This window comes from Homarus americanus, unplaced genomic scaffold (assembly GCF_018991925.1).
Source record: "Homarus americanus isolate GMGI-L3 unplaced genomic scaffold, GMGI_Hamer_2.0 scaffold16430, whole genome shotgun sequence".
NCBI classification, from domain to species: domain Eukaryota; kingdom Metazoa; phylum Arthropoda; class Malacostraca; order Decapoda; family Nephropidae; genus Homarus; species Homarus americanus.
This window is the reverse complement of record NW_024729259.1, coordinates 2235804-2263763: the sequence shown is the minus strand read 5'-3', so window position 1 is coordinate 2263763 and position 27960 is coordinate 2235804. Positions and strand designations below refer to the sequence as shown.

General features: G+C 37.5%; 1 protein-coding gene across 3 annotated transcripts; it reads right to left on the bottom strand.

Moving 5' to 3' along the window:
* Window positions 1-29: 29 nt before the first annotated feature.
* Window positions 30-27881, bottom strand: LOC121866389. Of its 3 annotated transcripts, none has more exons than XM_042366036.1 (8): window positions 27601-27881; window positions 18852-19376; window positions 13994-16965; window positions 11601-13645; window positions 11219-11357; window positions 10476-10595; window positions 5182-5819; window positions 30-1977 (listed from the first exon to the last, which is right to left on the bottom strand). In XM_042366036.1, the coding sequence occupies exons 1-8, from the start codon at window positions 27797-27799 to the stop codon at window positions 162-164; spliced, it is 8454 nt and encodes a 2817-aa protein (XP_042221970.1). In that variant the 5' UTR covers window positions 27800-27881; the 3' UTR covers window positions 30-161. The 3 variants fall into 3 exon arrangements, with proteins under 3 accessions (XP_042221970.1, XP_042221973.1, XP_042221972.1); XM_042366039.1 differs by having other exon boundaries at window positions 5182-5705; XM_042366038.1 differs by having other exon boundaries at window positions 27682-27881.
* Window positions 27882-27960: the final 79 nt, after the last annotated feature.

Here is a 27960-nt window from a genome sequence, read left to right as displayed (position 1 = left end):
AAAAATATAAATTAATGGAATTTGTTGTAGTTTGGAGTATATATATATATATATATATATATATATATAAAAACTTACTCTTTATCGAACTTGGCAGGAGAATTTAATTTCCAAATGTGAACTAAATGCATATTTGAGTATGTCTAAGTACAAATAATTAACTACTTTTTCCGTCCTCTGTTCGCTGAACCTCGTCTATTATTTTTTTTCTTTTGTGTGGCTTTCCTCTTCAACCCACATCGATTTGCACCACTATTCTCAACACATTCATTTGGACCAACTTTGGGAAGCTTCATTGCCACAGTCTTAGATCTGCCTCTTCTGTTTTCTCTTCTACTTACTTTTGGTTTCCGACATCGGGTTGACACAGCTTCACCGAGTGCCACACTGTCGACAACTTGGGATTTTTTACGCGTGTTTGGTCGCCCGGTGCGAGTTGCATCTTCAGCAGCACAGTTGATCATAGTGTCTTTTTGTACTGAGGCATTAGTAATTTTGGATTCATTCTCTTCACTTACTTTAGTGAGTATTTCTTCTGAATGAGCTTCATCTGACTGGAGCTGATGATCTTGGTTAAGTTCATGTAGTGGCTTCTCCAATGTAAGAGTTTTTTGGTTCAAGTTATGGTAATGTGTGAGTGTTCCACCACTTGAATTCTCTTGACCTTTTCTGTCCTGCTTATGACTTTCCTGGCTAATCATTTCTTGAGAATCATCCTGCTGGACTTGGCCCTGCAACACAGTCTCTATACCTGCAGTGGCTGTGATACCACCTAATTCAATACATTTACTTCCTACATCATCTGTCATTTGACCAACGTATACATCTTCAGTCTTCATGTGTTGACCAGCCTTATCTTCATCAGCAGAGGTTTCCATATTCAACTTGTTGATTGTGCTCACTTCAGAAATTTTATCAATAAAACCTATCATACTCTCTATATGCTTATCAATGCAAATTAATGCTTTGCTGTTCAAATCATGGGTAACAATTTTATATTCTTGACTGAAATTATGACAACTGCTTATGACTCCAAACTCCTCCCCAACAATTGGTGATGCAGTGCCACACATACTGGTGGTGGTGTGCTCTCTACTGCTCAGTCTAGTTCTCTTGCAGTTGATGCCATCACCTGTCTTCTCACTGGAGATGCTCTTATCAACATTATTTAATGGACCATCCTCTTTACTAGCTCTCGGTCTCTTCTCTGTCTTGTGTATATTCACAACACCACTCATAGTCAGAGCCTCATTCTTATCAATGGTGGTGTGTACAATATTAAGTAAGGTGCTACAAGTACTTGCATACGAGTTTTGTATAACACTGGATTTCATTCCATCATCTTTGGAGAGAGCACATTTATCTTCAATTCTGAAATCCAAAGGTATGAATTTATCACCCACAGGACCCCCAGAACCACTGTTGTTAATATCTGCAGGCAGAAGATTGGGGTCAGGTGTCTCCTCAGCAGTGACTGCCTCCATCTCTTCCATACCTGTGTTTGGTCCCGTTCTATCTGTCCCATTCGTTCCAGTGTCTGTTTCCATCCCATATGTCCCAGTGTTTGGTGCCGTCCTAACCAACCCAGTGTCTGGTCCCAACCTATCCAACCCAGAGTCTAGTTCTGTCCTACCCATCCCAGTGCCTAGTCCCATCCTATTCATCCCAGTGTCTGGTTCTGTCCTATCCGTCCCAGTGTCTGGTGCCGCCCTATCCATCCCAGTGTCTGGTCCCATCCTAACTGTCCTAGTGTTTGGTCCTGATCCTGTCCCACCAGCATCTGCCTCTACCCCTGTCTCTGGACCACTTCTCAAATTCTGCTCTCCAGCCTTAGCTGTAAGACTTGCTGCAGGTTTCATCATACTGCGGGATCCATTCCTGGGCTGAGCAAAGTGCTGGTATGTGCAGGAGTCATCATTGCAGCGGCCCAGCAAATCGTAGGGACACAGCTCATTCATCTCATCAAGCTTCTCTCCACTGCATTGTATGAGAATCAAGACATTAAAAGAATGATAAAAGTAGAACCTCAATATTAATAAAGTGTAAACAATTCTAACAAAAATCTAAAACACATAAGTATATAAGGGTTCTCCACAAATTAAAATTGCATGTTAGTGCTGTAAATAATGCTGTCTTTAATATATGAATGGGGTATGTGACCTTCCTACAACACAAATGGTTTAAGTAATATTGTTTTCATCTGTTAGGTACAGTAAAACCTCGATTAACCAACCACATGTGGGGGGAAGGGGCCTCATTTAAGTCCCTCTATTCATTTTTGTTCATTTGCCATTCATATTTCAATAGAATTTGCTTTAACACTTTAGTAAATATATATGAACCAGCACAGAAACCATGAATAAAAAATGGAAAGTCATAGAACATATGTCATCACAAAAATTGTGACCAAGTCCCAGGTTGCTCATCTGAACTTTCTGCCTCATTTACACACAATTGCAGGGTCTCAATTGTTTCTCTTACTATTGACAACACAACATACATACAGGTACATTGCTTCTCACTCTTGATTTTTTTTCATTTTTGCATTTCTTTGGGGTTCTTTATTACTATTATTATTAGCATTATCATTATTAATATTATTACATTATCGCCCCCCAGGCCCCGATGTGGGTCAGTGACCTGTGCCTGGGTGGGCTAATCCCCGTAAAAAAAAAAAAATTTTTTAGGGGTTCGGCATTGACGGTTAATCAAGGTTTTACTGTACAGTTAAATAAAAAGAACTAAAATAGCATCTAATTAACAGGTAAGAATACTAGTTATGCCAAGCCTTCAAATTTGTAGTATAACTTCTTTACACTTAGTAACATCTTAATATAACAGGATGAATTTGTAAACACGATGGGCAGCTATTATTATTATGTGGCAACCTTCCATGTTTTAAGTAATCAAAGAGAACCCTAATATAGTTTGAAACTCCAAAGTTATCACAAAAACTAGCACATGTTACTGTATTTAAATAAAATAAAAACCATGCAAATTCTAAATCATACTGTATCAGTCAAAGTAATTACAGGTCCACAATCCCTTATCCGAAATCCTTGGGGCTGGCTGTGTTTCGGATTTCAGAATGGTTGGGTTAGGATTTTTTTTTTTTTTACAGGGGATTAGATCACCCGTGCACAGGTCACCAACCCACATTGGGGCCTGGGGGGCTAAAATGTAGTAATAATAATAATAACAATAATAATAATAATAATAATAATAATTCATAGATCTAGGTCGTGTTTCTCACTTTTGAACTTTTTTTCATTCTTGTGTGTCTTTATTATTATTATTTTATTATTATTGTTATCATTATTATTTTATTTTTGTGTACTTTTATTATAAATTTTATTTACTACGTACGAACTATTATTATTATTATTACCATTACATTTTTGCCCCCAAGCCCCGATGTGGGCCAGTGACCTGTGTTCGGTTGGGCTAATCCCTGTAAAAAAAATAAAAAATAAATAAAATTGTTTTGCTCCACTAAAAAACTTTCGGTTTTCAGATAAGGGATTGTCAACTACAAGTGAATTAAATATCCAACTGAGCATCTGTGAGGCAAAAGTAAAGGGTTGGAAAATGAATAACAGTCTGAAATCTACATTCTACCTCTATTGCTCTAATACATCATCATATACTGCTGCCCAAAAAGGAAGACCTGACAAAATAACAATTGTAGTATCATGGTTACTTAATGTTATAATTTTTATTCTAATGTGCTGACATTGATGATAGTGGTGGTGGTGGCATCACTGTTTAGGAAAGTATGTAAGCCAATCAATACTGTTGTTATATTTGTATCAGCACATATACTTACATCTGTTGAAGTATAGCGTACTGTACTGTACAGTATAAGCAAATGCAAGGTTGTCAGTAAAATATTTTTTACCCAATCAGTTATAGAAATCAACAGATCAAGCTGGAGATCCTAAAGTTTATTTAGATCTCTGGTGGTTCCAGGGCAATATCCGGGTGGCAGGAGGAGGGGGTGGGGGCAAGACCGAGAGGCAAAGCCCTCCAGAAGTTCCTGGCCTCGGTGATTTACTTAGGGATTTTCCTTCTACCCAAAACATAAACTGTGTAACAATGTCCACTTTCTGCCATACATTAGGTGCCTTTTGTGTGTAAGCACCCCATCTAAGAAAATTCCTGGATCAGCCCCTGCAAGATGACCATTATCCCCTCAGCCACCAAGTTGGAAACCTCTGAGAACACTCCTGAATAATATCCCTGGGATTGTGGCATGTAGAAAAATATTATATCAATTAATCTCAACAATGTAAACTAAATTATCATTTAACAATATGGTCAAGAGTAAAACAATGCTCTCAAAAAGGGAAATTCATCTCCATTGTTTTATGGCTATATTCCACACTTCTAAGTCAAACTGAACATTTCAACTGGAAATTGGCTTTTACAGACAACCCTTCATAAGCAGATGTTACAACAGGAGCCAAAAGATAATGTTTTGGGAAGGAGTAAGTGTGTAAATGAGTAATATTGCGACAGCAGAAAATCTATTCCCAAGAATCTATGCCTCAAGAGCTCTCCAGAAAGATAATAACTATCCTAAAGAAAAGTTATAATTCTTCAGGTTAATTATCCCATGTTAGGGAGCTGTCTAACTGAAAAATGTGATGCAATAAACAAAAACTTGTACGGGAACAAACTGTACAATGTCCAACTACTGTATATATAAAAAATATTCAACGTAATAAGGATTAAATATTAATGAGACAGATGAATGGTTATCATGTAATATAAATTTTTTCCTTCCTAAAAAGTGTGTGTGAGCGGGAAACTTACAGTGGAACCCTTACCCAATTGCTGGCAAGTGATCTTGACCTTTATCCCTTAATCACCAAAATAAAACATCCTAGTAGTAATGACGATACCCTCCATGTTATATATTATTTTTCTCCCAAATTTTAAGACATTTTGACAAGGACTGGGATAATATGTTCACACACACACAAGGTACGGATGACAACACGGACTTTACTATTAGCATGTGAGGGATAAAATGTAGTGACGTTTAATTGGAAGTTCTTAGTTCCCCTAAACAATATTTGACATTACTGTACTTGGTATTCAAATCCCCTCCCAACACTACTTTAAACTGGTTATTATTAAATGTGTATACAGTTTCAAAATTTAACTAGGAAAACTCACTCTTCTATTTCACATGCTGTTTTAACTTTGGAGGCAGCTTGTTCGTTCTGCTGGCGCTGACCAACGGCAGTAGTAGAGTCACTTTCCGGTGTTCTCTGCTGGAAAATGTTGTTGTTGTCTCCTCCATCTTGAATCTTGGCAGCTTTTGTCACTTCCCAGTCACTAGATGGATCTAATTTATGTTTTAAGTTATTTTTGTTTCTGAGTGATGCAACATCAACCAAGGGACCTTTACTCGTTGTTTTGCTTGAGATTCCTTTTGAAACGCTCGGAATCAATTTGTCTTCATTAATTCTGACCTGGAACAGATTTTTTACAGCAGTTTTAACATTACCTTTAGTGGCAATAACATGGCTGCCTAGAGGTTGATTCCATGGACCTGTTTCTTGTCTCAGGTTAAACCCTTTCCCAACGTTCTCACCATCTGCTTGAGGTGTTTTGCCTCTTCCAATGGTTCCCTGGTTATCTGCATTATGGAAAGCTACTTGAAGTCTGCCTCGGCTCCTGTTTGACACTTCGCGCATCTGTTGGCGAAGAGCATCGATGTTGCTGGCCAGTAACTTCTTTTTAAACTTATCTTTAGTTTTGGAATGTGGGGAGTCCTGGACTTTGGGCAGAATGTAGCTAATTCCAACTTCCTGTAATGAACCATATGTTGGGTAATAATATTAGTAATTGAGAGTAATCATACTTCCTTTAACATTGCTGCTGGTGCTGTACCTTTGAAACTGAAAATTTTGAGGTGTAATATCTGAGGCTATATGAGTGTTAATCATTGTCTTATAATCAAAGGAGGCTGCTATGAGAGAATGATACTTGAAGATGCCTTCTAGTTATCACTTCCTGCAGTAATCATTCATATTTACCTTAATATTGGACAATACATTAGTGAAGTATATATCATGATGGAGTGCATGAATTAACAGAAGCAGTGATGTCCAAGCATTATGGGAAAGCAGGGTGGTGATTGGGTTTCTTAAGATAAATACGACCTTGCTTGTGATACTGGCTTCCACAGACAAACATGTAAGTGTTTATTTTAATGCAATTTGCAGATTAAAGAGAAAATTTTAAATCTAGCTCATTCAGTTCAAGTACAATCTTGGCTTCAGTAATTCAAAATTTCCACTCTACCCCCAGTTTTAAAGTTTTAAACAAAGCATAAATCATCCCTACCAAACAGACCTGGTATCTTTTTTTATACCATCTGTAATTTCTGCTCATTTCACTATGAATTTAATATAATCCTGATTAAATTAAAATAGAACGTTGATTTAAAGCGATTCAATTTAGAAATATTGATTTAAAGCGACACCCACAATTAAGGACAATGTTTTAATTTAAAGCAAATCTTTCCTATTTTGCGCGAGCCAATCTGGCACGACCTATTTTAAAATTTTCGCCTAATGTTTCCCACCAGACACATATCTGGGCACGCTACACAGCTGCCTGCCACCCTCCCACACCCTCCCACATCCTCAGTTCTCGCGTTGACGCTCTATCTCCTTCTACCACGTGCATCAACCAAGAGGCCAGCTTCTACATCATTTACTACCCCAAAGACCAAGAAATCAAGGCATGCAATTACACTGGAGCAGAAAATCAAGGTGCTGGAAGCACTGCAGCGTGGAAATGGTGCTTCAAGTGTGGGGCACCACTTTGGACTGTCAGAGAGCGTTGATGACTTCTGATATTTTCGATGATTCGTACATCAGCCATGCCACCCCATTCATCGAAAATTTTAACAAAAAACTGAACCTTAGCAACAAGGCCTTGGTTCTCACGGACAACGAATCTTGCCACTCCAAACACTTGTGCAGTGTGAATAAGGACGAAAACTTGGCCACCTTCCCTCCAAATGTGACTTCACTTATTCAGCCACTAAATCAAGTGTTATTGCCTTGTCCAAGAGATTTTATCTCAAGTTTACCATGAAGCAAATGGCTGAAGATATGAACAAGAACAACAATATGACTGCACTAATGTTTTGGAAGAGCTACACCATCAAAGATACCATAGCTAACATCACACTTACGTGGAAAAGTGTGCCAGAAACTGCACTAAATGGAGTGGCTAATCTGTGGCCTCAGGTAGTCCATGATTTCAAGGGCTTTGATGAAGGCGAGGACGTGAAACACATTCTGAAGCTCGTTAAGGAAGTGAGAGGTGATTCAGGATTTCAAGATATCCAAGAAGATGTGACTGAACTGCTCATCAGCATGGAGGTTCCTCTCACTTCTGATTAATTCTTTGAGATGGTGGAGATGGCGAAAAAACACGAGGAAGCAAAAGATAAGCCCCAAACAGCGAGAAAGGAACTGACAATTCCTAAGCTGAGGAAGTTCATGCAGCACGTCACTTCTGCCACCCAGTCTGCACTGCAATATGACCCTGATATTGAACGCAGTATGCAAGTGGTGGAGGCGTTGAATCGGGCTGCATCTACGTACTCTCAGCTGCTAGATCAGATGGATATGGCCCAGCAACAGAAGAAAATCACCCCACTGTTCCGTCCATTATCCCCATTAGGTGAGTTTGTTATGAAACTGTGTTTTATGAAACTTAATGTTTATTGCTTGGAAAAATAGACATTAAATTTGGGGTGTACGATACGTAATAATTATGTGGAAGAAATTCAATAATTTAATGAATGTTTTCCATTCCTTCAGCTCCTGGGGTAGCTGCCAAAAAATGAAGTCAGAAACACTCCTAAAAATCCCCTAAGTTGCCCTTAAATCACTCTATATGTACTTACATATACACTACAACTCTTAAATCACTACTGTAATGTGATACAGGCGATTAATTTTTATCTCTGATACAAAATATTACGTTTATATTCAAATTATTCGCTGTCTTGCAAGGATTCCAGCAATGCAAATTATATTCTCCTAACTTTAGTCTGTGATATTAAATAAGATAAAAACCTTAAGCCTGAAACCCTGACTGGGCAGATAGGGGAGAGTGGGGGGGAGGTGATATGTTTGACAGTTGGCGCCGAAGGTCTAATACGTGTTTATTTATCAGTCCTTAAGAGTAACCAAGTTTTTCTTTTATAAAATACCACTGAAACGACCAGGGAGAATATAATTTCATTGCTGGGATCCTTGTAAGATAGTGATTAATTTGAGTATAAACAAGCTAAAATTTGCACTAGATATAAAAATTTTAGTACCGTAATCATTTAGTACATGTACAGTGCAGGTTTGCACTTAGGTCATTTATTTCTTTTACGTTTCTTTTAGTATGGTGTGTGCATGTAAATTAATAAAAATAAATAAAGAAATTTATGTAAATCTACCAAAAAACAGTTGAAAAACTTGTACATTATTAAAATGTACTAAACTAATGTACTCAAAGTTTTATCTCGTGCAAAATATATGATGTCTCGATTCAAATTATAGGTATTCAGTATTCACTGTCTTGCAAGGATTCCAGCAATGCAAATTATATTCTCTTAACTAAAGTCTGTGATATTATATAAGATAAATACTTTAAGCCTAAAACCACCAAACCCTGGCTGGGAAGATAGGGGAGGTGACATGTTTGACAGTTGGCACCAAAGGTCTAGTAAGTATTTATTTGTTTATTTATGTCCTTTCGATTGAGTTTTTGTTTTTTGCTTATAAAATGTCACAGAAGTGACCGGGGAGAATATAATTTACATTGCTGGAATTCTTATAAGATCGTGATCAATTTGAATATAAACATGCTATAGTTTACACTAGACAAAAATCTTAGTAATCGTTTAGTACATTATTTTGAGTACATGTAAAGTACAGCTTTGCCCTTAGGATAGTATGTGCACGTAAATGAGTAAAAGTAAATTAATAAGGTTACGTATATCGAGCCAAAAATATTAGTTGAAAAATGTTATGTAAAAATGCAAAAATATTTTGGAACACAACTTTCTTGATATATACTCCACTGGAAACATATGTAAACATAGAACCAATTACTGTATTGGCGGACTAGCCGATCAGCTGATGCCCACAACACAGCGTGTTTCTCCTAAGGCTTTCGTTAATCGAAGTTTTGTTTGTTAATGGAGCTGAAAATCCTTATGGGAGCTAATTCGTGAACCAAAATTTTGTTAAATGAACCGTTCTTTAATTGAGGGACCACTGTATTTTGTCATTCTATTTCTTCTTTGTCTTAAATTAAGTGATTTTAGATGTACCATTATATAAGGACTTAGGCTATGATATAGTGGGATTTTAAACATTGTTCTGCAAGTATGGAACGCACATAGCATGTGTTCTGACTTACGTACAAATACGACTCAAGAACGTCCTCAGGAACGGAACCCGTTGGTAACCCAGGGACCCCCTGTACTGTATAGGGTATATTTTTTAATGTACTGCTATTGTATTTCTGCTTTTGTAAATATTATATTTAGAACTCTTGCTGCTGGATGTCATACTATTTTTTATTCGTTTCCCTACACAGGAGAGACAGCTCCAACCTCCTGAAATTACAAGTTGAAAAATAAACATACATTACCATCAGGCTCATTAATTTCCCCACTTGACCTGGTCGTGCAAGGGTATAATTTCTTTTGAATGTACAGTACTGTATTGCTGCTTTTGTAAATATTACATATAATGAGGTTTAAAGGCAAACAATGACTTCACCTTTCCACAGTATTTCAAGAATTAAGGAAATAATAGGATTTTAGGCAACTTGTGTAGAATTATTACATTTAAATTGTGAATAAAAAGACCATGGATGTTTAGGTTTCTAATGGTATTCAATTTTTTCTAGACTTCAAACTGCTTGATCCCAAGGAATTTGGAATGTTATGTTTGACTGTACTACAATTATTGTATAGTGCTATAATCTATATCACTACCAGGGTACTCACGCAAATTCACCCCATGTAGCAAAGCACAAAAACACTCATCAAACTTGAAATTAATTCGCACAATGATTCATGGGATGAAAAGCTCAAGAGACTTACTTCTTATCTGTTATGCCTTTCACTCCTTTCGTCTGAGAGAATGGCAATGTCAAAGCTACCAGGCTGTTCTATCACATTTCTTTTACATTCTAATTATTTCTTGTGTCTCTATGGATAACAGTCCTACAAATAGCAATTCAATTGCAAGTAATAAAAAAGTAGAAATTAAATAAAATTTTGTATTCAGTATTAATGAGTAACCATCAAAACATATACAAAGACTATGTGAGTAAGCACTGGTCACACAGTTCTGTCTGTCAGTCAATCAGGATGATAGTAATAAAGCTGAATAATAGAGTAAGCCACGAGAGAAATAAGAGCTAGCATTACATACCTGCCGACCCAGTAGCTCAGCCTTGTGTTTCAATTCACTTATTGCCTGCCGGTCACTTGTTAACTGTGTCTGCAGCTCTCTTATGTGTGCCATCTTGGTCTTTAATGCATTGGATTTTGTCTGGAAATTTATATGCTCTTACAGTATGCATTATACAGGAGATGACAATGTGTAAGCTGCCAACATATTTTTTTTATTATGTTATTCAAACATGTAATTCAATTTGTTAAAACTACCAAAACACTATTTTACCATTCTGTGATATTAATGTTAACAATATTTGAACAAATCATTGAGCTTTGTGCTGTAACTCTCCTTCTACTGTAGTTAAATGCTGGCAGGTGCACTGCCATCTTGCTTTACTAAGAAAAGATAGTAAGATCTTACTAAATCATTTTGCTAACCACCAGACACTTTCTCTCTAGATGTGACCAAATAAATAAATAAATAAAAAAAAATCACATTTAATGCAATTTGTAAAACAAGAACAATTTCCCTGAAGTATGGTACAAGTAACCAATATTTTCACTTTGTTAGTTACATCAGTACTGTACTAAGACAATTTAAATTTAGAAACTTTATCGCAAAAAAAAATTTTTGGGCCAACAAAATTTCAACTGCAGCTCTACAGTATGTACAAGTTGCCAGATAAGTGGAAAAAGCGAGGGACGGGGGGAAATAAACTTCAATTATACATCACTAGCTATAAACACCGGTAACAAAATATTTGTTTATAAGCTTGCCTCATGCTGCATTTCCATCGCCTTCAGCTGTGCACGCATCTGCATCATGGTCTTCCTAAGTGACTGCCTCTGCTGCTCCTCCACTGTTACCTCTTCTACCAGGGGTCCCAGCTGGGTTATCACTTTATTCAAGCCAAGCCTGCCAATGAGGGTAACCCGGGTTTATGTCCTCTCTATGCCTAAAGTATCAAGAACATTATGAATCCTAGAATGGTGAAGGCCAGCCAAGCTATGAAACATGTTAGTATGTCAACACTCAGCTACACAAGAGATCCCTGGAATTGGTAGGTGACCATTATTTTTACTGCAATTAGAGGCTTGACTTCCAAAATAAATTCCTAAATATTATTATTTAATATTAAAGAACATGATATAGTCTTACCTCTTCTCAATGTATTCACGTTCAAATCTCTTTAAAAGCAGAAGTCTCTTGGTCTTGGCAGGTTTAGAATTATTCACCTGATTGCATTGTTTTCCTTGAACCATTTTTACCAAGGCATTGATTTCAGCTTTAATATTTGGTTCTGTCCTTTGCAATACATTAATTTTGGTTGCTCTTGTGAGGCTTGTGCTTAGAGCTTCCCCTGTCAAACCTTTCTCCTGTTCCTTGGGTTTTGTCATAAATTTCTTTGGGATGGATTCCTGCACATCAATCTTATCCCTAACAAGTCCTTGTTCTGACTGGCTTGCTTTCTGAATAATGTCTCTAATTTCCTCTGAATTTGGGTTCATTTTGGAATCCTTTGTATTCATTGCCTCCTCTTGTCCTTGTTTACTTAATATTTCTGACACTAACAGTTGTGGCTTTTCTAAGGGAGGTACAAGCAGCAGATGTTGGCCAGATTTTGCTAAAGATTGATCTTTCTCCTTACCATTAACAGGTTCGCTATCCTTACAAGTTTTCGATTCAGTAAAAATACTTACTGCCGGTTTTGTCCCTTGAACATCATCTTCAGAATGCACGCTACACTGTTCATCGCTCATGGAGCACTTAACATTTCTCATGGTGGACTCCTCTGTTAAACTAGAGTCTTTACCTTCCTCATCTGAGAGCTTTATACCATCTTGTCTCTGGGTCTCTTCCTTTTCAATTGAGGAATTACTTGGGGGTACTATCACATTACTTTTACCTCCACTACACAGTGTCTCTTCCATATCTACTGTCTGACCATTTAATTTAATATTTTCCCTTTGCATCTTCGTGACACAATTATCTTTCATACGGACAAATTCTTCTGCTAAGTCATCATTACCTTGATGAAAAGCTTCTGCTGATTGGTCTCCAAATTGCACACTGACTTTATCATCAACACGGTTTTCTTCCAGGTTTTGTTCATAATCACCTGACTTATATGATGCCTTTCCAGCTCTGGTTCTGACTGATGTACAACCTAAGTTTTCAGTAGTCAAGGAACAATCTAAAACATTCTTAATCTTGTCCCCTTTGTCATTCTCTGGCTTGTTTGTTGCACTATCAAGCTTAAGAGACTGTTCATTCTCCTTGTCACTACTGTGACCACCAACATTCCCTTCATTCTCCTCCCCAATTACCTCATCCAACACCATCCATTCTCCAACCATTTCTTCATCCAGTTGTTGTTCCTCATGATTGTTACACCTGTGTTTACCAGTGTTCTTAGTCTCATCAACATCATCTTCAATAATCACCTTGCGTCTATTACTTTGCAGTCTAGGTGGTGGATTTTCTCTTTCTTCTATTGCTTTACTTGCAGTGTTGTCATCAATCTCCTGACGAATGACCAATTTCAGTGTAGAATCAGACGGACTCTCTTCTGCAACATACTTATCACTGGGAGTTACTACATTTTGGGGGAAATCGTCATGAGAAGTTTTTCTTCCTGATAACTTCTTTTGCTGCAGAGTCTGCAGCACCATCATCCTCAGAGTCGCCTCATCTTCATCCTCTGTCATTGACATCTGTTGGAATGACTCGCCTGTTTCAGCAGCATCTTTCAGTTCACACTGTTGTTCATCTTTCCTTTTCTCACCAGAATCATCAATTTTGGCTTTAAGACTACTGTCATTACAAGTAGCAACATTTGATAGCTGAATCTGCAACCTTCCCATTTCTTTCAAGCACACTTCTCTAGAGCAGGTCAATCCTCCACTACCACTTGCAGCAGATAATGCTCCAACATCTGACTTTGGAGGACTTTCACTAAATTTACTAAACCCATGACTAGCATTAGCAACTCCTGAACTGGGAGATCTGATGCTTTCACCAGCATTCTCAGCACCAATAAAGGTAGATTGGTTGATGCCAGATACAACTGATATTGTCCTCCTGGCATTGGGTGGTTTCTGTTGTTGCAACTGTCTTCTTTTATGGAGTAATTCTTTCTGTCTCAGCTGCTCCTTTAGCCACCGGTATTCTTCCTGTTGAGTTCGACTCAAGTGCCGAACAACCTGTGAAACAAAAATTATTGTAAATTAAAGTACAGTATATAAATCCATGATAGTATAATGATCAGTTATACTAAATCATTTTTCAATCCAGTTACAACCCAGTGGTAGGTATAATCTAACATGAGAATGGTAAAATGGAAATAAAAAGTAAATTAATGAAGAATACAGTGATCTGTAACTCCATGGGATAAAACAGTAAGTTAGATATAATTATTTACATGTGCAAATGAATAGGGCTTGTCTGTGTACTGAGGTGCTGCTAATGGGTCACAAATGCATTTAAACTTGACATAAAACCCGAGGCAAAAAACCAGTCAAGCATGACTAAAAACAAAGATAATAGCTTACATTTGAAGTTGAGTCTTTGTGAGCAACTGTTGACCTCTTCAACAATGGATTACTGGGTGAACTTTTACTAGATGGTCCTGGTTTCTCCTGAATGTCTTTGCCATCTTCAACAAAGGGCTTAGCATTGCGCATGCTTTTTAAAAGAAGATCAATGCTGGAACTAAATGTTCCACTAGTAGTGGCTTCCGGCACAGCTTCTTTCTTGGGGCCTTGGCTACTCGGGTGGTTCATCACTTTGCTTTCTTCCGTTTCATCCTCAGAATCAGAGTTTAAGTTGATAATAACTGGCTTAACGAGTGGAAATTTAAACTTTGGCGCATCGTTGTGGGTGGGATGGTCAAGAGGAATAGGATAATCATACCGGCTACTTTTTGGATCTAAACCAAAACCACCAATGTCAGATAGCCTTGGTCGCATATCCACCATGAACTTGTGTGTTGGGCTACCTTCCTTAACCCTAGAAGGTTGCTTGTGCACTTTCTTTAACAATGCTGTTCGATTAGAGTGAATTTTGGCTACCGGGGATGAATCTGATGACAAAGGCAAGCTGTGCAGACGTGAACTACCACCTTTTTTCTTAACTCCACCAGCAAACTGCTTATCCACATTTTTCTGGATTCCTGTGAACTTGCTAGCCTCTGCAGTAATTGGTACTTGTTCCACTGATGACACTACCTCCTTCTGCTGTTTCTTTCTTGTCATATCAATCAGCAGAATAGCACGCAACAGATCTTCGTCATCATCTTCCGGGACAGACTCCACCATTTGTTCGTTATTAACTTCCTTAGTCACTGATCTCAACTCTCTAGCTACAGCAGCTTTTTTGGTTTGTTTTACCACCTTTTGTTTGTTATTAACTTCCTCAGTCACTTGTTTCAACTCTCTAGCTACTGCAGCTTTATTTTTTGTTTTTTTTATCAATTTTTTTTTTATCTTCGTCTTTATTCTTTTCCTTCTCTTTGCCTCACTCCTCTTAGTAACCAGGATATTGTTTCCTTGGTGTGCACTAGCCTGTTTTACGGCTGTGAGATGCCGAGTATCGCCTAAATGATTTAAACAATTACCAACATCTTTTATTAATGGAACTTCAATCAAGTTCCTCTGAAGGACATCATTTGTGGTGGTGCGTTTAGGTTGCGCAGTTTGTTGCTTCAGCACTACTGACATGAAGGCTTGGTATTGCTCTGCTGGCAGGTCTTTCAGGTCCCTCTGGGTTTCCGACACATCAGAGGTCACACCAAAACTCTCTACTTTAGTGATATCATTTGTATCAAACTCTTGAGAAGTTGAAGGCAAGGGAGGTGCCACACCTTCACTTACTGTCAAGTCAGTATGATGATCCTCATTAACAGAGCAATTCCACTGTGGACTTTGAGACTGCTGCCCCCCTGTCCAGTCTACACTGCTTGTTTCCTGCAGAGCATAGTGGCTGTACTGAGAGTTATTAGACTCGTATTGGGCTTGCATAGTTTGAAGATACATATTTTGATCGTAGCACCAATTGTTTATGTTACTGAGATCATTGGCTGGCTGATCAGGTGGTGGGGGAGGTGGCATCATATAGGCCCATTCAACTGGAATTTGTGGTGGCATTTCCGACCCACGACTAGTGTTCTCTTTTATATCATTTGAACAGCTATTTAAAAAATCTTTTATGGCTGCTGTTCCAGTGTCCATAGGGCTTCCCACACTGTAACAGACCCTCTCTTTCACCTTTTGTATGATTTCTTCATCTAATGTGTCCTCATCTTCCTCCTCTCCTGGTGAACTGTCACAAATATCCATGTCAACTGGATCCTGGTTACAGTCTGACAATTCTTTAACTTCGTTCTGCAGTTCTTCTGTATTGCCAATCAGATGACCATTGCTCTCTTGGACATCCATATAGCTTTTGTTTGTATCTATAAATTCCATCACAATCTCTGATGTTGTCGTAAGTGACCTCACAGAACTCTGGCTCGAGTCATCTAATGAAACTTCAACGTCTCCCAAGCTGTTATCCTCTGATCCAAAGTTTCTTTTCTCAGCATTTTGTATTTTATTCAAATAATCCAAAATTTCAGTTACATTTTGAGATGACTCATTCCACTTTTGCTGCTGTGCACTATTATCTAAAGTACTACTAAAGGGAAACTTATCTCCACTTGATTGCAACAGGCTAATGCACTCTTGATCAAATCCTTCTCCTCTTCCTTGTATATTCTCCTGTAAGAGAGAGGATTTTTCAGTTAATGAGGACCCACTTGCCATCATTTCCAGCTGACCTTCTTTCCTCACACCACTAAGAACCTTGAGGGACGACTGAAGGGCAATGAGCCTTAGTTGCAACTCATCTTCATCCTCCTGGTCCAGAGTGTAACATTCCTGCACTACAATTTCTGGCGACACGTCTTCCACAGGTACCGATACACCCTTATTTTCCTCCATTGACTTAGTATCTACATTCTCCTTAATCACTTTCAGTCCACCTGACTCCCCAGCCTCTGGACGTACTTTAAGCTTGCCCTTCATTGTTTTTTTCAACAGCATTTCTCCCAAGCTACCTGGTGGAGGCTGTTTCTGGCCCTTCATCAAAGCAATGTCATGAGTTTTCCCTTTGGAGGGTTGATTAAGTTTAAGCATTGATGTCAGATCATCTATCTTGTGACTTCTTTTCACACTAGTCTTACTGGGTTTTACTTGGGACCGGTATTGAGACTGCAAGGATGATGTTTTCCTTTTCTTCAGGTCCTTGGAAGATTTATAGCAACTGTGTGACAATGGAGATTTCCTATATAGATTCTTCTTCTTAGCTGGAGTGGATTTTTGTGGCAACACATGTTTGCTAGAAGACTTTTCTGAATGTGATTTATGAACTGGTGCTGGTTGTTGCTTACTGGAAGAACTCTGTGATGTAGGTTTTGTGGTACCAAAATGTGGAGGAGATCTTGTGTGACTCTTACTAAGTGTGTGAGACCGCTTGTTCTCCTTCCCTGAAAAGTAAGGTTCCTGAGTAAATGCCATCTAATATAAAGTTCTTACCAGTGCCCCAACCTTGCCTCTCCAGGCCACAAGCTACCTGGTGCCCTCTATATATATATATATATATATATATATATATATATATATATATATATATATATATATATATATATATATATATATATATATATATATATATATATATATATATATATATATATATATATATACACACACACACACAGTACTTTAAAAAGTATTGTAAATAGAAATCATCCATTATATCTAAAGAAAAATTAATATTATTTATATTCCAAGCAATGTGATTGGCTACAGAAAACCATACTTTTTTTTTACTAGTCATCCACATCTTTCCAATCTAGCTCCTAGCATCAACAGAACTCTCCAGCAAAAATCTTGCATTTTCCAAGGGAATTACCCTAATTAAGAGATGTCACAAAAACAACCAGCAATAATTCCTGTAGTAGAAAAGAGACACCCACAAAGCCATCACATTACTTGTAAAGTTGGAGGTGATAAAGAGCAGTGAGACTGGCTAATTTACAAGTCATCAGTAAAGTTTTAGGACTATCTCAGTCAACTTTAGCAACTTTTTTTTTACAGGGATTAGCCCATTCGGGCACAGGTCAACGACCCACATCGGGGCCTAGGGGCGAAAAAATAAAGAATAGAAAAAAATTAAAAATAGAAAAGGATATATTAATCTACACCGCAAAGATGCTGGAAAACCAGCTTTTAAAGCGAGACATTGTATGAGTATGGAAACACAGAAGAAGGAAGAGCATTCCACAGTTTGGCTGTGTGAGGAAAGAAGGATGTACTATAACGAGTTATTCTAGTGTAACCGACATCCACAGAGAAATGGTGGGCACAGCGGGCAAGACGTGTGTTATGAGCCCACGGCCTTGCCTGCGGTACACAGGATGCCAAATCCACCGAACATTGCCTGTTAAAGTACCTGTAAAAGAGAGAGAGAGAGAGTAAAGCAACATTGTGGTGAAGAGAAATGGAAGAAAGATTGTCAACTAAAAGAGGAGAGAAGACAAAATGCCTTTGAGTCCACTAGTAAACAAATTAGTTTTGTTTATCATCAAACTGTTGGCTATATATACTGTACTGTGCTACATTTTAAAATTTCATGCATGCAAATATTCAAGTTGCATTAGCATCACTTTATAATGCACTGGATATTTTTCCCCCGACTGTATCTCCCAATGTATAATGGTAATGTGGATTAATACAATTCAATTCACGGCAGGGTTTCCAGGAAAGCAACCCTATCATATACTGTATTGCAGTACAGGGTATTGTATACCTTTTCCCTAAAGTTTAACACTTAGTTAAACATAAATGACATCTTTACATTAGGTAACAGTAACACTATTATGGAAAAAAGAATGAAAGAGGGGAGGTCATACCTATGTTCCCTACCAGTTTCACAGAGAAAGAACTAATACAGTAGGTTAATAATCCTTATCAAACTTACTTGACATAACATGAGCTATACGAGAACTTTATGAATATAATATAGTGTACTGTCAATGAATGGAATTATCTAGTCTATAAAAAAAAAATTACTTCATGTGAAGACAAATACTTTTGAATAGTAGAACACTCACTCCCCAGAGATGATATTCTTCCCACATGCTGTGTCCTCAGGCATTCTGTATACAACCATAACTGAGCTGAGTCACGTTCTTCCCCCAGCTGACTTAAAACAAGGGTCACCCATGATGTTTGTTGGGTTAAAAAGGCCAGATCCTTATCAAATGGTCCCTCCCCCATTCTGGAAGCCTTGGACCCCAACAAGGATGTTTACTCCCTCCTACAAACCTGTTCATGTGACTAGTTAATTTTATATTTACTTGTTACTTACCTCTGCTTCTTAAAGGTTTTGAAGAACTATCATCATGATAATCATCATCCTCATCATCATCACCAGAAGAGGATAGAGTTTCACTATCATTAGTACTGCTGGGGCTCCTGTGTCTGTGTGGAGGGTCATGAGTCACCTTCTTGTGCACTTGGTAGTCTTCAGAAGCATCATTTTCTAACTCAATCACATCCTCTCTCAATTTCTTCCCTGCTTTTAACTTACTCTTTTTCTTTTTCTTGACACTTGGTTCTGCAGTTTCACTCTGCCTTCTTCGACCCAAATCTATTTCCTTTTGAACCATTCCACTTCCTTCATCCTTCTCCTCCCACCACTTACTGGACTCATCTCTTGACCACCTTCTGGCTCCATCAGGAGCCCGCGGGTAACTACTATGCTCTCGCACATTCTTCTTCTTCTTTTTCTTGGGACTGGTGAAAATGGCAGTGCGACCATGATCATCATAGATCACAACCTCAGAAGTCACGGGTGAGCCCTTCTTGAGTAACCTCCTCTCTGGGGCAAAGTCTAAAATATAAAAGTGGATACATGTAATAAAACTTAAAAGAATAAAATTTGTTCAGTTACTAGTGAGGAATTTTATGAGAAAGAGGATTTAGATCCGTCAGGTGCTGTATGCACAATTGTGCATATGGTTACTGGTAGAGGTTTATGTGCAAGAAAGAGGGAAAGTTGATGATAATTTGTTTAGACGGAGTGATATATAAAATTATCAGATGGATAAGTGACTTGTGTAAGGGTTTATATGTTATAGGGATAAAAATATGGGTCGAGGATAACAGACATAATCCTAAGTAAATTTAACCTTTAAATGACAGGGAGCTTTTATGTACATGTAGACTATTTTGCTCTGACGAAATGAGCAAAATTATAAAATTTTCTGATGAAAAGGTCAAGTTTTGCCGAGCTTAAGAGACTGTGGATTTAAATCGTGACAACACAGTCGGTACCTGTCCACATATTTTCTTATGATCAGCCTCTTATGGCATATGATTCATTATATTACCTGTACTTCAATAACAAAAGGAAAAAAAAATAGGGTACCTGTATATAGTTTGTAATTTGGCCTCAGAATAAAAGGATTAGCTGTATAAAAGGAGGCACCTCATTTACCCCCCTCTCTCATCCCCTCTCCTTCCTGCAACATTTTAGGCTAATGGAAATAATTTCAAGATGACATAAATCATTCATGATAAGAATAAAGTAAAACAAATAAAAAATTTAATAATGTGCTAAATATAGTACATTTCTTTCTAATTTAATTTTATAATAATGAAGACTGAGACTTGATAGAGCTGGGCAGACTTTGGGCCGAAGCCAAGCCCCCAGCTTCGAAGCCAAAGCCAGCCACCAATTACTTATATAATATACTGTACTGTATTACCCTACATGTTGATGGGAATAAATATGATATTCTAAGTTGCAACAAGGCCAGCAGCGTAGATCCGTGGGGGGATGAGAGGGATACATCCCCCACTATAATCGGGTTGGGGGGTTTCTTATACAATCACCCCCTCCCCCTTACAAATCATATAATTCTGAAGAAATTTAAAATCTCCCAAATTAAAAAATAATAATCATTTTCCTGTTTAAGATTCATTGTGAGTGAGAGGGTAGTCTGAGGTCAACAATCAGTTTTAAATTTAATCCTGACAGTGACATCAGATAGGGTCAACCTTTTTACAAGTCAGCAATACTTGTCAGCTCAGGTCGTCATCATCAAAGAGACCAACAAGGTCTTGCAGGATCAGACATCCCCTCCCCTGACTGAGACCTGACAGTGAGGTCAGAGTCAACACTTATTAACTCAGGTCATAATCAATCATCCCCTCTTGAGATGTGACAGCTAGCGACATTGGGGTCAACCTGCTTCAAGTCACAAGGGTTGACACAATAATGTTGTTAGTGTCATGGGTCAGCCTGTCATGTCATACATAATACAGCAGTCCCAGCAAGCCAATTTTGTAAAAAGCATTATGCTTTCTAAAACAATATAAAAGATGTACAGTGTTTTGTTACGATTATGTTCAGAGGCGCATTTCTACAAGCCTCAGAAGTCATCCCCCCTTTTAATCACAACAAATGAACACCAATGAGCAAGGTTCAAGATAAGCTGACCTATTTTAAGCAGATTGATCTTGGGGAAAATTTTGACTCTCCCTATAAACTGAAAGAGGTTGCTTAAAGTAATAATTTACCTACAAAATTTATTATATTCATTATTCATCAATGATGAATCATCATCATTCAAATTATTCATTTCTCAAAACGAATCGGTAATGAAAAAAATCTACTAAAGATCCCACAGACGTAAGATATGTTTAGTCTATGTTTTTGACCTTATGATAATCATTTATATATATATATATATATATATATATATATATATATATATATATATATATATATATATATATATATATATATATATATATATATATATATATATATATATATATATATATATAGAGTGTACAAATTCTGTATGAACGATTGGTGTGCATGTAACAATTGTAAAAATAAATAAATAAAATTATGTACTGTACCTCTACCCAAAACCACTAGTAGTTACAGGGAGAATCTAACTTGGCAACATGCCACGTCCACACACACACACCCATGCTCTTTATTTTTCTTATTTTATAGCCACATGCCATCTCTACAGGTGTGTACTGTACAATTTATATTACTAATTAATTTATATTAAGCTATTTTATATGTATTTGACTTAATGTACAATACAGGTATTGTTAAGTGAAAGAACAGGCAACTTTGACAAGTGTTATCTGTCGTCATGGAGCCTAACACCATATTTTCTTGCCAACCACGGTTTTTCAGGAACCCAACTCCCACGGTTGGCGACAGACCACTGTAATGTACATTTTTTTTCTTCTTTTTTTTTATAAATTTGTAATGTTGCTTTAATGGTGTTTTTTGTTGCAGATAAAAATGTATGATGAATTAATCTGAAGTGGTTTGGGGAAAACTTGCAGTCCAAAAAGTCCATACTCAGCATATTGAGAGTATACTTGGAATAATGTTAAAAGTCAAAACAAAAAGCATTGTGCAACCAATCTTGATATTATTGAGTCGTATCAGTGAGATTGTTTGGCGTTGCAGGCATGAAAACGAAGATCTCTTCAAGCAAATAATTTTTAAGAATATTTCTGAACTTTCTCTTTAAACATCTGTTTCATTACTATACTACAGTATACTATACAATATATAATCATTGTTCTTTTCATTTTTTTCTTTTCAAGGAAAAACCTAACCCAACAAAAATATTAGTTTTCGCAAAAGAATAAAAAATTTATACCTGCACTTGGAATCAGCAGGAAAATCTACATAAAAAATCATATAATATTTACATATTTTTTGAACACTGTACATGAAACCAGAAAGACCCTAGTTTGGCAACCAACAAGGTTCCAGCTTCTTCTATTTTCAACTCCTAAGTATCTCTTTCCCTTATGATCTGCCATAGCCTCAATGACTTTGGTTATACAGTCAGGGCAATACCAGCAACAGCCTTTATACTTTAAATGTATTACACAGCGTCCTAAAGTTGCCCACGTCCACACAATCCTTGCAAGACAGTAAGGGCACATTAACAAACTCCTTGGTGACTGTAAATCCAAAAGATTTTTTTTTTACAAATTCTATAAATTCCATTTGGTGATACTGTTTCCTCCACTATTACTGGTATTACAGTACAGTAACCCCTTGCCATTCATGGATTTGCAATTCACAATTTTGACTATTCGCGGTAAGCAGATGGTGGCCAGCTTATGAGCCTCTCCTGCAGCGCACCGAGTCACCCCACGCACCCGCAGCATCTCCTCTCCCTTTGTTTGTGCTCAACCATTGCCTGCGATGCATCTTCTCTTGTGTTGTACTCAAAACTTTAGTGTTTCTGTGTGAAATGGCCCCTAAAAGACTGCCTAATGTCAGTGCTATTGGAGTGAAACAATTAGAAACTTCAAAGGCAAGAGGAAACAACTACCAATCATGATGTTTTCAAGAAAGAACCAGCCGCTCACCCAACTGATTTGTCTCCCTCACCTACTCAGTCAGCTGCTGCCGCCCCTCCACCACCCGCCTCTGCATCACCCTCTTCCAACAGTGATCCTGATGATCTCCCTATGCTTCAGTAACCAGATTTCATCCTCCTGTACAGTACACTTCATCAAGCTCCAAACTTCGACATATGAAGGAGAGTAGTATTGATGACTTAAGTTTCTCTACACAGTACCTGTACAGGTGCTCCTCTACTTAAGAACGTTCAACTAACAAACTTTCAGAGATACAAACGTCATCACTGAGGGGGGGTTACCTGCCAGAACAGGTGTTTAATGTGGATGAGACTGGATTATTTCAAAGAAAATTCCAGATAGAACAAACATTACGAGAGAGAAGAGCGAGCCAGGTTTTAAGGCTGTATTAAAGGGTATAGCTGTACTAAATATCCATAATCTTTTCATTTTTTACAATATGTTTGCTATCTACAAGAGTAAAGTTGGACTTACAAACAAGCCTCAGGAACGTAACTCGTTCGTAAGTAGAGGAGCACCTATACGTGTAGGTCTACAGTAATGCACTACGGTAATAATGTTCCTATTCACGGTTGTGCCAATTTGAGCCATTCCTTGGAACCTAATCCCCACGAATAGCGAGGGTTTACTGTGCTATACAACCGAGTGCAGACAGATGAATTGCATTCTGTAACATTTTGCCAAACTTCCAAATGTTTGAATATAATTTTAAAAATATATACAGTATTATTGAGGCAGTTAAATTATAAAAGTAACACTTAGGCTAATTGTAGTCATATCATGTCACACCTCTTGTGATGGCCAAGTACACTGATCACATCATCTCTGACATGAGTTTAGGTTTCTCAAGAATCATTCAATTATCAGTTGTTGCGAGACATGACGAAATATCTGTACTATTACCCTCGACCTAAATATAATGCTGGGAATTTCCCAGGAGTAGGTGATCAACTTCCTGGGAACAGAGTTGTTAACCTTATACTGGATAAAGGTACAGCAGCCATAATACAGACTGTGTTGTTCATGGTATGGTTGGGTTAATCAGAAGGCCACCTTAGTAACTATGACTGCTAAAGGCGAAGGAGATGGTTAGCACCAGATATAATATATGGAATTGAACCAAAATTTCTGGAGATACTATTCACAAGATACTGAACACTAAAATTAAACGAGAATGCACAGAATTAGACCTAACCAAAGAAACCTAACCTAACTTCCTCGCTGGGGAGCTTCGAATAAAAAGCAAAAAGCACTTACAATACTTTGATATCTGGTATCAATGCAAGCAACTACCTGTATTTTGAAGTGGCATGGAGCATTTTTTTATGAGAGTACACTCAGACCAAGCAGCTCGTTTGTTGCACTGAAACAATGAGCTGACGACAACAGGCGCAAACACAGCAGATTTTTCAGCGGAATATTTATGATAACTAATTAATTTCTTTGCCTACAGAGCACGTAACGACACCATTTTAGCCCGCAATTTCTCATCCTTCATGCTCTGCCCAATACAGGTGCTATAATCATCAACAGAGATACAGTAAAGTCTCGAATAACGACGTTAATGTGTCCTCCAATATTGCAGTGTAAGGTGAATCATCGCATCGCGAATCATTAATTACCATTAAAATAAAGCAATAATAATGAGATGCGTTCCCAAGTGTGACCTTTTCATATCTTATGAGTGGCTTTTTACCCTCTTTTTCCCCCAAAACAATACAATTAATGAAAAGTGCAAACTATATTCTTTAAATAATGTTTCTGAATGCACCTTATACAATATAAATGAATAATAATATTGTCACACAAGAGGAGACGGGACGCCATTGTATTCGTGTGTTTACAGTCGGGAGTCTGGGACAATAGTTCTACACGAGAAAATTAAGAATATAAGACCCTGGTTGTAGCTGAAGTAAAATTAATGTAAAAAAATGAATATATATGTTTTAAGTAACGTTATTTAATGTTAATAAATGGAACAATAGAAGTAGCTAACCACTAATGGCAAAGAAAAAAAAAAAGATCGATTGGGAACGCCAACATATACGTGCGCATTTAAGGATACCGCGTCATTTATCTTTTTAAGAATATGTACAAAACATTCATTATTGTTTATTACTGAATATGTATTTGATTGAATTAATCTTTATATATGCGAAATAAACAATACACTTCATTAATAATACGTAGAATATTAAAACACACAAGAGGATACGAGACGGCATTGTTGTCAGTGTTTACACCCATGATGTCAGTTATCCACCTGAAACTGAAGAAAATAAGACCCTGGGTTGTTGTTGTAGTAAAATTAATGTAAAAAATATGTATGTTTTAATTAATTATTTTATGTACAGTAGAAGTAACCACTGATATTAAAGAAAAAGTGAGACTGATTGTGGAATGCCAATGTATACATCCGCACTCAAGGAAAGTCATTTATCTTAAGAATACAGTATGTACAAAAGATTCATTATCAGTGTTTATTGCTGAATATGTATTTGATTGAATTAATGTTTATATATGTGAAATGAACAATGCAATTCATTAATAATACATAGAATATTAAAACACACACGAGGAGACAAGATGGCATTGTTTTCGTGAGTGACGATGGTTCTACATAAGAAACTGAAGAAAATAAGACCCTGGTTGTAGCTGTAGTGAACATATATAAAAAAAATTTAATACTTGTATGTATGTTTTAAGTAATGTTATTTAATGTTAATAAATTGAACTCTAGAAGTACGTAGTTAACCATTAATGGTAAAGAAATAAAGCGAGACGATTGGGAACGCCAACGTATGAACAGTGAGTACATGTGAAAACATATCGTCATTTTTCTACATATGAATATGAAAGCAACACTTATTTACTGTTCATACATGTTTTAAATGAATGTAAAAAAAAATTATACTCACCAATGGTGGTAAAGTCTAAAACAGGGGTGTCAGGGCCGCATACGGCCCGTGGCCCATTTGCTGCTCCAGCCTTACCTTGAGGAGCTAAAACTAAATAGTGAGTGTATCCCTCAGCTGAATAAAATAGTCTGCTGTTTCTTTGAACAAAATACTCAATCAACACCAGCTCTTTGAACGGCAACTATCAGAGAGTAATCTTTCTCACTTTCCGACCTTGAAGTCCCTGCAAGGCACACCTGAGTTTCATGCTGATATAAACAAAAAAAAGTACTGCATCAAGATTTACAAATTAATGAATGAGTTCCAAGAAAGATTTGCTGACTTTAAAAGACTTGAGAAGGAATTTTTTAATTTTTCAGGACCAATTCTCTGTTGGTGTTAATGAGGTACCAGTACATCTTCAGTTAGAATTAATTGAGCTCCAGTGTGATTCTGTGTTGAGGAACAAGTTTTCGAGTGTTGATGTTGGCACACTTTATCAATATTTTGGACTAAATTATCCCAGGATTAAATGTTTTGCCTCAAAGATTATGTCAATGTTCTTAAGTACATATGTCTGTGAACAACTCTTTTCTGTGATGAACTTGAACAAGTCTCGGCTTCGGTCTCAACTTACTGATGCGCACCTTAATTCAATACTGAAGGTTGCTACAGCTCAGTTGTTAGTGCCAAACTTTGATGCACTGGTCCATACCAAGAGGTGCCAATTATAATGAAGCAGCAGTAGCAAACAATAAGATTGATCAAGGTAAGTAAACACCTGATTTGTTTGTTTTTAAGGGTTTCGCACGAGCGCAGACTAAATCCACCTTTCTTATTTTGTCGTACTACTCACCTAAGAGGTGATTCCAAAGTGCTCATAATTATGTTACTTGGCCCTCATACTGTGTACTCATATTAAATCTGGCCCGCCTTGGCAAATGAGTTTGACACCCCTGGTCTAAAACATAAGGACAGCCAATGAATATTGTGCGAGTTTTTACTCAGATGACGAAGTCATCAGGTTAAACTCTGGCTGAAGCTGTAGCTTTCCATAAAGCTGTTGCTGAAACTGTAATTATATAGGACTAACCCGCAAGCGAAATGGATTGAAAACAATTATAAAAACGCCGGATTTTCATTGTTATATTACAGTGGACACTTGTAGTTTGTGGAAATTTTTTTTTTTTAATAAACGCTACTTAACATTTGTGGTTATGAAGAAGACCTAACCAACCAAACCAAACAAACTTAACTAACCTTACCTAACTTTCCCGTTATATTAAACAGAAAGAACTTACTAAGATATGGGGAAATTTTAGGCATTTTCTGGACGTGAGATGATACGGCCGCATCGGCCCTATGAAGCCCTGGCGGGTTAGTCCTATGTATTAACCAATTCTTATAATTCAAATAAAAGTTGTCATACCAATTATACTAGTTAATATCATCCAATGAACTATGGAAAATATGAACGAAATAAATAAACACATTGAGGTGGTAAGCGTCTGCAACACCTTTACGGTCTGCCCACCACGCATTAGGCTGCCGTACCCCTGAAGACCTCCAGCGTAGAGACAAAGGCCAAGGGTTGTTGAGATTAATGGTGTAGTTAAGGGGTAAAGGGTGAAGAGTGTAAGGCGAGGCTGTTAGACGTGACCGTGGTTAACAAGGTCACATGGAGGAAAGCGAGGTACCAGGTAAGCAACAACAGGCAAGTGGATAACTTTTAAAAATTTGTGAGTCAGATAACTAAGCGTTAGTACATCTTCTCCTCCTCACCTGGAGAGTAGGAGAAGTGTTGAGGGTAGTTGTGGTGAGGGTGGTGAGAAGGGGGGAAGCAGCTACTCGTCGTCGTCTCACCGTCAACATCGTCATCTTCGCTGATTTCTCCTTCTTCGTGTTCACTCTCTGGGTTTTCGGCTTCAGATACCATCTCTAGTATTTGTACTTCGTTATCCATGATACTGACAACGTTCATGACGAGCTGGACAGTTGCCACACCCAGAAAAATAATAGGAAGGTGGCCATGAAGTTCCTACCGTCCGTTAGTCATGGCGCAACCCAACACTGTCCTGCGCCACTACATAACCAGTGCTCCTTTGGAAATTTATTATTGTGTGCAAAGTATTCACACTATTC

Excerpts from the sequence above, each read along its gene's own strand:
- LOC121866389 (XM_042366036.1), bottom strand. The coding sequence starts at position 27,799 with ATGAACGTTGTCAGTATCATGGATAACGAAGTACAAATACTAGAGATG. Across the intron at positions 19,377-27,600 it reads ACACTTCTCCTACTCTCCAG|ACTTTGCCCCAGAGAGGAGG; the intron begins GTGAGGAGGAGA and ends TTTATATTTTAG. Across the intron at positions 13,646-13,993 it reads ACAAAGACTCAACTTCAAAT|GTTGTTCGGCACTTGAGTCG; the intron begins GTAAGCTATTAT and ends TTTGTTTCACAG.